Below are 12,965 nucleotides of genomic sequence, written 5' to 3' on the forward strand. Positions count from 1 at the left end.
TGCATATAAATTATACATGTATAATAACAAGTTTTAACTACTAGTATAATTTATGATAAGGAACCTTTGTACTTCTCATAAGTTTAAATCTTAATTTTTGTTCTTTGTCAATATACAAATCATCTTTACAAGTAGTAATATTAATTTTAGCTAGAAAGCTTGTATTCTATTTATGTAAAAAGAACAATTTAAATATTCTGTAATCAATATTATTTTTATATAATGTTTATCAAGATAACAGTATATGTGATTTCGTTGTAGTTAACTCTCTCCCATCCTGGGAAGTTTTAAGAAGTAACCTATCGTACATTTGTCGAACAATAAAGTGATCTGACGTGTCATTCTCTACATGGACATAACCCGAACATAGTAACACTATAATTAGGCATAGAATAGATAAAATTAAGCCAATTATCTTTTCAACAAAAGGGTCAAATTGAAATTACCTTTGTAACCTCCTAGAATTTAGTACGTACTACGTAGGCCGGATTAAAGACATAAGTAGAAGGGTAAAATGGGTATTGTCATTCAAACTCCATTCATGGGACACGGTTAAATAACATAATTCATGAAAGTAAAAAAAAAATTAAAAAAACAAATAACAAAAAACAAAAAGAAAACCCTAATAATACTAGTGCTAAGTTATAAAAGCTTTTTCACCATGCATCTTCAATCTTCATTCAAGACTTTCTTGTTTTCTTGGTGGAGCTATCATGGACGACATCAAGCAACACGGTGCTCTTGCATTTAGGGCATTTAGGGTAGTCCTCAGCAAGCATAACGTACATGAGGCACCGTGGACATCCAACAAGCATCATCGATGTGGCCTCCGGGCTACTTGAGTACCGGAGCTCCGTCTCATCTTGGATGTTCTCCGATGACACACAGGAAGTTGTCGGTGAAATTGTGGCTGATCTGCTAGGTGATTCTTCCGTACGCCGGTGAGCTATTGGTGGCGACAAATTCAGCTTCAAGTCGAGATTCCTACCACCACCTCTTCCGTTTCTTCCACTCATCTTCTCCGAAGTCAATCTGTTCCAAGATTTTGATGATTTAAGTCAACTGTGGAAACCAAAACACAAAATCTCGATGAACAAAAGTACTATACTTTGACTATAAGATATATATGTATATATACATCGTATTTAAGGACAACACATGATCAAATAGCATAGAAGAATTTACCTTGAGATTGGCAACTCCTGCTGAAGAACAAAAGAGGGAGATTAAGGCGGTGATCAGGAAAAGCACCACCGCTAGTGAGATGGGTTTGTTGGTTTAGAGGCTCCAAGGCCATTTATACATATATTTATATGTAAACAAGAATTGAGAGATAGATGGTTTGCTTTAAAGCTTAATTTAATGGTGTAGAGAGAGAGATTGAGGAGGAAGAGAATTGAAGAAGGTGTGGTAGAAGAGGAGATAGTTGTAAATTGAGGGGCAGGAAATGCATTAATTATTGGAAAAAATCCCGAGATGGATACAGAAAAAGGAAATTTGTAGTAAATATTTCAACTAAATAATATATTGCAGAAGAACCCCTCTTCATTCATTGTTTAGCCATTAGTCATTCATTTAGTTTTAGTGTGAGCAATAATGGCCCTGTGGTTTTCATTATTCACTACTCACAGCTCACTAGTCTTATCGTACCATGTTAAAAACCAAACGCTTTATAGATGTATGTATGTGTACAAGGTCTACATAGTAGGTAATATGAATTCATAACAAATGTACAACCTAAAAATTTTACCAACTGCTTTTAAAGCTTAAACCAAATTTATAACAAATCCAACCACACCACTTGTTAAAGTCTATAATACATATATGCATATATTTATGTATGATAGCCTTAGACTTATTAATATTAATTCACTCTTCCCACTTATCATACTAATGTTTACACATGCAATACCCTATTTATGGAATCATACCTAACAAATAACTCTTTTGCTTCATTTCTTTTCACTTTTATGTTAAAATTTTATAACTTATATTTTTTAAGTAAAGAAGTCTCTTTAATAAATGTTTGTGTCCTACATATGTATGCATGTACGTTGTGATTTATTCGGTTTAGTGACAAATATATATATATATATATATATATATATATATATATATATATATATATATATATATAAACTTAAGTTCAAATGTGGATGAACATATATTGTGTGGTCGTAAGGACTAATAAGATTTTAGAAAAAATTAAATCATTAAACTAATAGATAAAGGTAGTTTGGTCATTTTATTTTTATAAACCAAAAATAAATTCCTATATTTTTGGAAAATCCCATAAATCACGTCTGCAATACTTAAAATATTTCATCTTCGTAACCCTAATTTGTTCTCACGTCTCTGATTCTTCAAAATGTATAAGGCAATCAGCTTCCTCCTGTTACAACAAACATCCAACAAAGGGCACGGTTTACCCTTTTCACTTTCAATAAAGAATTAATCCTAAAATTATTTGTTAATCAACTCCCAATTGGTTACACATGAAATTAGCTAGTTACTTAATGTAAAAAGACTTGAATCTTATCTCATTTGACCTATATGGCCGAATTTTAAGAAAGACATGGTGTAAGATTTCTTTCGACTAGTTTAATAAATTATATTACACCGTACTTGTAAGATATGGTCTTTCTTTTGCTTTATGTTTTATTGTCTTGCCTTTTGCATACATGGGATTATATATAAAAGGAAGACTTAAACATGTAAAAGACTTGATCTGTCAGTCACTATTTTCTCTCCATAGGACTACTAAATGTCACGAGTTTTCTTCCCTCCCAAATTTCTTCTCTTTTGAAATTTGGTACTACAAGTGAAGGCTTAAGGTGTTGTTTCTCTTAAGACATATTTTAGAATATGTCTTATAGCTTAAGAACAACATTTTACAAGTGAATGACTAGCATATAATGGTGGTTTCATCTTGCTTGGTGGATATTTCTAAAGAGCTCTTATTTTAGAGCTTCATGTCATCTTAATCAACTTTTAACCTCTCATAAGGATCGAAGTCTTCGAAGGTTGTTTCAGTTTCTTCTTCTCCTTCTTTGGTTTTGTTTAATCTATCAAAGTACTTGAAAAATAATCATTGGTGGCTATAAACTAGTTTTCTTTTTTTTCAAAATTAAAGTCTTCCATTGCTAATTACGTCTAATTATGTGTTTATAATTCGACTATTTTGAATAAAAATCCAACAATTGGTATCAGATATATTTTTGCAATATTAATTAGAATATTTGTTAAGCTGGTTAACATTTGTTTTTGGAAAACATTGATAGTTTTCTATTTGCAAGAAAAATCGATGCATATTTTATTTAACAACTTTATAATTGTTATTTTTTGGTGATAAAAGTTTATATGCATTTTTTGTCACTAAAATTGTTTTAGAAAAACAAATAGTTGTATTATATAATGTCGTGTGTGTGTGTGTGTGTGTATATATATATATATATATATATATATATATATATATATATATATATTTATATATGATGTGCATAAGCTAGCCATAGACCCTTGTGTTGTGTGTGTTCATTTGTTTAAAATGGTTGTAATTATTTATTTATTTATATGTTATGTAATAATTAAATACTTAGTTTTCTTTGTTATTTTTGTAGGTAATAAATTAGTTTTAGATATAATTTATTTTGTACAAATATACAACAAGAAATGAAGATGGAGTCATTTTAGAAGATCAAAAAGGGCATTTTTGAAACTTTTAGAGTGCAAGTACAAATGCAACCCTTTTTTATAAGTGTTGCTAAAACTGTTGTTGTTGACCTAGTGCTTCATCAGATTCCTTAGATATGACATATGTGATGCTTCTTGTTTTTTATTCTACTATAAAACATGGTTAGTTCAAAACTAAAGTTCACTATCAACAAAGTAGATCCAAGTGGTATTTATTATGAAAGGTTCAAGTTTTACAACACCTATTCATATGCATGTCATATCTTACTTCCCTGATATATTGAAGTTCTCTTATTTTTTTATTCAAATGTGAGGTATTCTTGATGTTTGAATAGAAAATCTAGGGTATTATTGGAACTTTGTTAGTGGAAAATGCTTTGTAGGACTTGTCCCACATTTGCAATAAGAAGAAACATTTTCTCCATTATAGAGCTTTATTTTAGTCTTTTACTAATATGACTAAAAGCTTGGGCTAAAGGGATTTGGTTGGATTTAGTGATTGGGCTTGTCAATTTTGTTTTGAAAGACTTATATTAACACACACATACATATATACACACATAAACACACACACACAAACACACACACACACACACACACATATATATATATATATATATATATATATATATATATAATGGTCAAATAATTAGCTTGGGCCTTGGGGTTCTTGAGGTCTCCTTGACTAATTAAATTATTTTTAAATGTTAATTATGATTTTGGGTTTTATTTAATATTGAAATTTGTTAATTTGATTTAACTATTTTGACAGTTAATTTCGGTTTTAGCAGTTTTTGGAGGGAAAAACAGTTATTAATTACCAATTGGCAACCCATATGTATGGATCACCAAACACAGATTTCAATGTTGGAAAATATCACATTCTTTTTAAATTCGTATTCTTCAATCATGATGGGAACATAGAGAATTCCGTCACAATCAAGATTTGTTCTTGATTAGATTGTTTTATCCTCTAGATAGATGCCTACAAATAAATTTCTATCTTAAGACACTACAAAGGAGGCCTCAATCGGTATATTTTTGTGATTGTATTCTGATTGTAATCTTCATTCAAGTATGTTCCTATAAAGTTGATTCTTGTATATTTACATATAATTCAATTTCGTTTATATTATTTCTATTGTTTTTGTTGATTGTATACTTTTGTTATAACAATATATATATATATATATATATATATATATATATATATATATTATATTCAATTTTTCATGATATATTGTATTGAACATCGATAAAACGAAACAAGTTGTAAATGAAGTTAATATAGTTTTAGTCGTATATAAAGAAGATATAAATAACAGAAAATTAATTGACATTTGGCTAATTAGTTGTTGTTTTTTAATACAATATATAAACAGTTATAAATTTATAATGGTTAATTATTAAATAATACTCTCTCAGTCCCAAAATTATAGTCCATCTTTCGTTTTTGGTTTGTCTCAAAATAATAGTCCACTTCTAAAAATAAATAATATTTTTACCAAAATACCCCCTCATTATTACTTAACCAACTAAGAATTTAATGGAACATTAAATGCAAAGTAAAGATAAAACTGTCATTTTATTATATAAAATTAGTAGTAATTAATGTTTTTCTTAATATATATGTTTTTTGTCTGCGGATAATAATATTGGGACGGAGGGAGTATGTTGTAAAAATATTTTTTAGTAATTATCTATCAATTTAAATATAAAATGTTAACTTATAGATATAAACTATAAAAATATGTATTAATTAAATAATTTATTCCGTTTTCCGTTTTAACCAAATTCATCAAAATTTGATGAAAACCCGTAAACCAAATCAAATTAACGGAATAACCAAATAACATATACCAAATAAATCAAAATTTTATTAGATTCGGTATTCCATTTCGGAGTGACACCCTATTTTTGTAACAATTTTTTTGGTGTTAGGATGAGAAAAGGGCCATGCATTTCAGGGCCTATTCAAAAGACCAGGCTTGCTTCACAAGCCCGTTTTTGTCTTTAGTGAAACATTATTTTGGCCCATTTAACATTTATGTACAAATACAGAGGTGGTTGGATTTAGGTTTAAAAACAAGTCAATACTCGAGATATTTTGTGTTCTTCTCGACTATCATTTATCTTGGTCTTTGCTTTATATTTCATTTTCTTAGATTACGTATTCATATTCTTTTCTTAATTTGTCGAATAACTTTACTATAGTTTATAGCTAATATTAATATTTTATATTTGAGGTTGAACACTCATATTTCATATTCTCGTTTTTTTAATGAAACCTATATTTTGGCACGTTCATATTTCATATTTCAAATTCATATTCTCGTTTTCTTTAAGAGTTCTCAAATTAAGCCTTTAGTGGGATGAGAGGATCATCCTTAAATGTTGTCTAAGTTGTCGATGTATTGACATTCAACTATATAAAATACAACATGTTTAAAATAACGAATGTTGCCAAAAAAAGCATAATGCAAAAAAGAAAAATATGGGCCGATTTTAATGTAGAATCAAATATGACATTGAGACGTCACACCGAGCATCACGCTCTTCGTTAAAAGCTGCAATGGACCCATAGCAAGTTGGTTAGACATGTGATTTTTAAAGTTACAAAGTGGAGGTGTTTTTACCCCTAGGCAAGATGCACTTATAATATAAACAAGTAATGATATTTGATTTAATTCATCTAATAAATTGACAATTACCCCCCAAAGAATTCATAGTAATTCTATCAAACACTTGGAATGAATTATTTGTTGCTTAAATCATGCGAGAAAATCTACATACGTCTAACCATTTTTACCAACGAAAACAAGAACACAAAAGTGTAGGAAGGAACTTTAGAAATTTGTATCAGAAGAAAACTACATATAGTAGAAAATTTAACCTAAAGCAAACCACAAAAATCACATACAAAGCAGAAGATTTCGAGTAAAATTAAAAAATCCAACTACTAAAACAAACCATAAAAATCAAATTAAGAGGTCAGGTGATGGTAGATGGCAGCAGGTTTAGAAATAAATTAGAAATAGATTAAGAAAAATCAAACTCACCCAAATCACTTGAAGAAAAATCAGAAATCAGAATCCCACAAGTCTTTTCTTTCGTAGTAGAGAAATCGAAAATTAGTTGAAGAGAAATTGAACTCAGTCACTCGTAATAAGAGGTGATTGAACTCAAAATCAGAATGAGAGGATGAAAAAATTCCAACTCAAAGATAGCAGCAGATGAAAAAATTCCAACTCAAAGATAGCAGCAAATTAAGAGGATGATTGATTGAATTTAGAGAATAAAAAATTAGGAATAGAAATAAGACTCATATAGTTAAGTCGACCACAGATGAATAGACCTGGTAATGGAGCATGCTTTGACCCTGATCCGCTCCAAACTCATGCAAAGTTAATGGGTTTGGATCATATTTTATTATTTGTTTACCCGATAACGACTCGTACCCGTTAACCCTTTTGTTAAAAGGGTCGGGTATGGATCACTATTAATCTAATCCGTTTATGACACGCCCCTCAAGGAAACAAAAAAAAAAGTAATGATTTAACTCTAGAAATCACTTAAATTTTTACTTGAAATAATTTAATATATACTTATATGTGCTTAACTTTTTCCAGATGTCACACCCACAAAACCGATGAATGGCGGAAACGTTCTGGTGTGGAGGACGTCATGTACAGTATCACAACAATGTAAAGTAGTAAACAAGCAACAACATCATCCATTGCATTAATAAAATAATTTCATACAAGTGTGTTCTGTAAAGTTATGTAGACACCAAAAATACACATCAAAAATAAAGGAGGAGTCTTGAACGAGCTCCAACTTCTCAAAACCTGACACCTGTACCTGTCTACTGGTGACCTGAGAATACAAGTTATTTTGAAAGAGTTTATCAGCTTTAAAGTTGGTGAGATCATAAGTATATTGTTGTCTATGTTTGTATGAAAGCATTAGTAAGATGTTTGTAAGATGTTTTGTAATGTATAAGTTTTGTTAAGTTTTGTATTTGTTTGAACTCTCCTAGAAAACCCTATGTTTCCTACTAAAAGTAGCCTTCTACCAAGGCATCTAGTATATGTGTGTGTTTCTCAAGAGTGTGTATTTTCCAAATTCCGACTATCATTAACCAAAAATATAGTTTTTACATTACCGTGCATCGTGTGCATGTTCACGAAGTGAATGTAATGGGAATAATATTATAGTACTGTAGTGTTGTATTAAGTAACCACTGCTGTACTAACTACCTTAAGTAAATTGTAAAATTTTAAGGTAACATGTGATCGGCCTGTATCTTGCTACCGACTCAATAGTAAAGCGACAATGTAAGATGCCGTAAAAATGACGTTTGGCACCCGTAGACTTGCAAGTCCCACTGTAGCGAGCAGCAAGGTGTAGGATAGTCAATCCAGTATAGATCTATACGCAAACTCATACGCTCCCTAATTAAGGAGATTCTGATACAAAAACAGTCATGACAGGTAGTGCCATGCCCTGATTAATGGCTCACATAGTTGTGTTAATGTATATGTAATGTATATTGTGTGCTAGCTGTATTGTGTGTTCTTTCTCTGTCTAGCCTATATGTTTGTTTCTCGTCATAGTGTCTATTGTTTGCTTCTCATCATAGTGTTTATTGTTTGTTTCTCATCATAGTGTCTATTGTTTGTTTCTCATCATAGTGTTAACATGTTTGTATACCCTTTCTACCTAAGGGCATTATATCTCTTGACTCATGTATGAACTGACTCATTGTATGTTTCATTGTTCTAGTATTAGCATTAGTATCTTCCTAAACTACTCCTATAGTAGTTTACTAGCAATGTATGATCATGATTGAATACCTTTGCTACCCAAAGGTATGGGTCTGAATGAAAAACTTTTATGACTATATATGTACATAGGATATACAATTAATATTTAAACTACCTTCGGAGGGATAACCGATGCCTTAAAGCCACATCCAAACAAGGAAAAGGAATTAAAACGAGCTATCCTTCCTAAGTCCTTTAAACATTTCTTATATAACTATACATATATAGGCAGGCATTTGACAATATATTTGTATAAAAGAGTTTAAGTAAAAGTATTTGACAAGTAAAAGAGTTTGTAAACCAGTTTGAAGTAAAACAATTTGGTAAACAGTTTAACAAGTAATAAAACCACTTGTTTGGTAGTTATTAATCACATGTGATTGATATAATAACTATAATTGTTCAACTTGTATTCCCCCCTCATAAAAGCATTTAAAAACATATAAAAGATTAATTAAGGGGGGGTATGAACTCACCTGTAGTGAGTGGTTTGGATGAACAGATTGTATAGGATGATAGGTGTCAAGTGAAGGCTTGAACACACATGCGGATCCTATTTAACATATAATGATACATATATGAATATAATTAGTGTTTAAAACAACTAACTATTGAATTGGGACCACCTTAGGGACTAGTAAACACTTATATTGAAGTGTTACAACCATATATGATTGTATGAAGGGGTATATGGCTACACAAAGGAGTGTATGGTCAAAACACACATTATATGTGTGTGTGCGGCCATACATGGTGTGTACGGTTGGGTGTGCGTCCATACATGGTGTGTGCGACCGTACACCTAGTGTTCTTGGTGTGAGATGTTACCTTTTATGAAGATCCTCAAGGAGATTTGGATGATACTTGAGAGGATTTCGGGTCCTAGCTTTGAAGAAGTGTAGAAAGTGTTCCAAATGGCTAAGTGTTGAATATATAGGAGGGAGTGTGTGGTTGGGATGGGTGTGTGGCCGCACACTCTTGTGTGCGGCCGCACACACCTTGTGTTCGTGTGATTGGCTCAAATGCAAGGCGATACACCCACAATACTTATCCCACGACTCCTACCCTGCTTATACTAGGCTTTAACCATTCTATTTGACTCCAAACAGTGCTAAAAATAGCAAAAACGAGTTTAACTTTGATAAGAAATGAAGAATGTAAGCTAGAAATTTTCGGGTTGTCACATCATCCCCCCGTTAGAGGGAATTTCGTCCCGAAATTAGAGTTTAAGCAACTAAGTTATTACAAATAACTAAGTAATAAGATGAGGATATTTCAGTTTCATCTGATCCTCTCGCTCCCAAGTGAATTCAGGTCCTCGCTTGGCGTTCTAGCGAACCTTCACTATCAGGATACGGCTCTGTTTCGTTTGCTTGACCTCGCGGTCCATGATTTCTACAGGTTCTTCCACGAATTTGAGGCTCTCATTGATCTCGATCTCGTCGAGTTGGATTACAAAAGTCTCGTCGGACAGACACTTTTTCAAGTTCGAGACGTGGAAAGTAGAATGTACGTTACCGAGTTCACGCAGTAAGTTAAGTTTGTAAGCTACAGGGCCGATTCTGTAAAGAATCTCGAAAGGCCCTATGTACCTTGGATTTAGCTTTCCCCGCTTTCCAAAGCGTATCAAGCCCTTCCAAGGTGCGACCTTCAATAAAACACGGTCGACCACCTGGAATTCCAACGGTTTCCTTCGTTTATCAGCGTAGCTTTTCTGTCGATCTCTGGAGGCTTTCAATCGTTCGCAGATCTGAACGATCTTCTTCGTCGTTTCCCGTATGATCTCCGGACCTGTGAGAGTGCTGTCAGGGACTCACCCTTTAGCTAACTGGGTATCACCCACCTCAGCCCGGCACAGAAGGATCTGCACTTGCGGCCACAGAGGGCCTCGAATGGAGCAGCCTTTATGCTCGTGTGATAACTGTTGTAGGAAAATCCGACAAGGGGTAAATGAGCATCCCATGATTTCCTAAAGTCTATCACGCAGGCTCGCAACATATCCTCTAAGGTTTGGATAGTCCTCTCACTTTGTCCGTCGGTTTGTGGATGGTAGGCTGTACTCATGTCTAGCCTAGTTCCTAAAGAACTTTGTAGCGACTGCCAGAACCTAGAAGTGAACCTACTATCTCTGTCCGAGATAATGGATAAGGGAATACCGTGCAGTCGTACAATCTCCTTAATGTAAGTTCTTGTAAGTTTCTCCATCTTGTCTGTTTCCTTGATTGGCAAGAAGTGTGCAGACTTGATCAATCTGTCGACAATGACCCATATGGTATCAAGTCCACCCGTTGTCTTGGGCAACTTGGTTATGAAATCCATAGTGATCCACTCCCACTTCCATTCCGGTATCTCAGGCTGTTGTAGTAGACCGGAGGGTTTCTGGTATTCGACCTTGACCTTTGCGCAAGTAAGGCATTCACTCATGAAGGTAGCAATCTCTGCTTTCATGTTAGGCCACCAGTATAACTTTTTAAGATCTAGATACATCTTATCTGATCTCGGGTGCACGGAATAACGAGTGTTGTGCACCTCGTTCATGACCAAGTCTCTTAAACCACCAAAATTAGGGGTCCAGATCCGGTCCATGAAATAATAAGCTCCGCCACCCTTAACCTCCAAGTTCTTATCCATCCCTCTGAGGGATTCACCCGCCACATTTTCAGGTTTCAAAGCGTCGAGCTGAGCCGCCTGTATTTGCGTGGACAAGTGTGAATGGATAGTCATAGTCAATGATTTGACTCTACGACCAGAATATTCTTTCGCACTTAGGGCATCAGCTACTACATTGGCTTTACCCGGATGATAACGAATTTCGCATTTGTAATCACTGAGTAGCTCGACCCACCGTCGTTGTCTCATGTTGAGCTCCTTCTGGTCGAATATGTTTTGTAAGCTTTTGTGGTCTATAAAGATAATGCTTTTCGTACTGTACAGGTAATGTCTCAAGATCTTCAGAGCAAACACAATTGCTCCTAATTCAAGAGGGGTCGTGTAATTGACCTCATGTGTCTTCAGCTGTCTCGAGGCATAGGCGATGACCTTACCTCGTTGCATCAGAACACATCCGAGTCCTTGATTTGATGCATCACAATAGACAACGAAGTCTTCTATCCCTTCGGGGAGGGATAGTATTGGTGCGGTGCACAAGGTTTGTTTGAGCGTTTGGAACGCTCTCTCTTACTTCTCTTCCCAGTCAAAGGCCACGCCTTTCTGGGTCAGTGTTGTCAGAGGCTTTGCAATGCGGGAGAAGTTCTGAATGAACCTGCGATAGTAGCCAGCAAGGCCTAGAAATTGACGAATTTCTATAGGCGTCTTCGGCGCTGACCAGCTCTCAATGGCTTTAATTTTGGAAGGGTCCACGTGTATTCCCTCTTCGCTAACCACGTGTCCTAAGAATTTGACTCGTCGGATCCAAAATTCGCATTTCGAGAACTTCGCATAAAGCTTCTCCACGCGTAGGTTTTCTATGACTTGTCGTAGATGCTGACTATGCTCCTCCTTACTACGAGAGTAGATAAGTATGTCATCGATGAAGACGATGATGAACGGATCCAAGTAAGGATGACACACCCTATTCATTAAATCCATGAATACAGCGGGCGCGTTTGTTAATCCGAACGGCATCACTACGAATTCATAGTGCCCATAGCGAGTTCGGAAGGCTGTCTTCGGAACATCCTCCCCTAGCACTCGTAATTGGTGATATCCGGATCTCAAGTCGATTTTTGAAAAGAAGTTCGCCCCTTGAAGTTGGTCAAATAAATCGTCAATCTGAGGCAAAGGATAACGATTCTTGACGGTCAGTTTGTTGAGCTCCCTGTAGTCGATGCACATACGAAACGATCCGTCTTTCTTCTTGACGGACAAGACAGGAGCTCCCCAGGGTGAGAAGCTTGGTCTTATAAAGCCCTTGCTGAGCAGTTCGAGTTGACCGGATAGTTCTTGCATCTCTACAGGTGCTAGACGATAGGGCGATTTGGCTACTGGGGTAGCCCCTGGAACTAAGTCGATTCGGAACTCGACTTGACGTTGTGGAGGTAATCCTGGAAGTTCTTCTGGAAAGATGTCGGGAAAATCGTGTACTACTGGAATGTTCTGAATGTCCTTCGTTTCTTGGCTCACATCGACCACATGAGCAAGGAATGTTCGACATTCTTTTCGCAAGAATTTCTGAGCTTGAATGCTCGAGATGATGCGAAGGTTCGTGTCGGGTTTGTCGCCATAGACTACTAGGGTTTCGACAGACAGCAGATTAAGGCGAACAACCTTTTCGTAACACATGATATCGGCACGATGAAGAGCCAACCAATCCATACCGATGATGACGTCGAAACTTTTAATTGAAACCGTCATGAGATCGATTGAAAATGAATGGCTATCTAAAGTTAAGGTACACCCTATGTATATGCAGCTAGTGCTCTCTGTTTTTCCATTAGCCATTTCTAC

General features: G+C 34.7%; 1 protein-coding gene across 2 annotated transcripts; it reads right to left on the minus strand.

Moving 5' to 3' along the window:
* Positions 1 to 502: 502 nt before the first annotated feature.
* LOC145086824 (protein GL2-INTERACTING REPRESSOR 1-like) lies at positions 503 to 1,422 on the minus strand. Of its 2 annotated transcripts, none has more exons than XM_079024658.1 (2): positions 1,186 to 1,422; positions 503 to 1,032 (listed from the first exon to the last, which is right to left on the minus strand). In XM_079024658.1, exon 2 carries the CDS (start codon positions 1,014 to 1,016, stop codon positions 681 to 683), a length of 336 nt encoding a protein of 111 aa, XP_078880784.1. In that variant the 5' UTR covers positions 1,017 to 1,032; positions 1,186 to 1,422; the 3' UTR covers positions 503 to 680. The 2 variants fall into 2 exon arrangements, with proteins under 2 accessions (XP_078880784.1, XP_078880783.1); XM_079024657.1 differs by having other exon boundaries at positions 503 to 1,062; positions 1,186 to 1,418.
* Between the last annotated feature and the right edge of the window lie 11,543 nt (positions 1,423 to 12,965).

The sequence above is a fragment of the Lactuca serriola genome, chromosome 2 (genome assembly GCF_051521515.1).
Source record: "Lactuca serriola cultivar US96UC23 chromosome 2, Lser_US96UC23_V15, whole genome shotgun sequence".
In the NCBI taxonomy this organism is placed as follows: domain Eukaryota; kingdom Viridiplantae; phylum Streptophyta; class Magnoliopsida; order Asterales; family Asteraceae; genus Lactuca; species Lactuca serriola.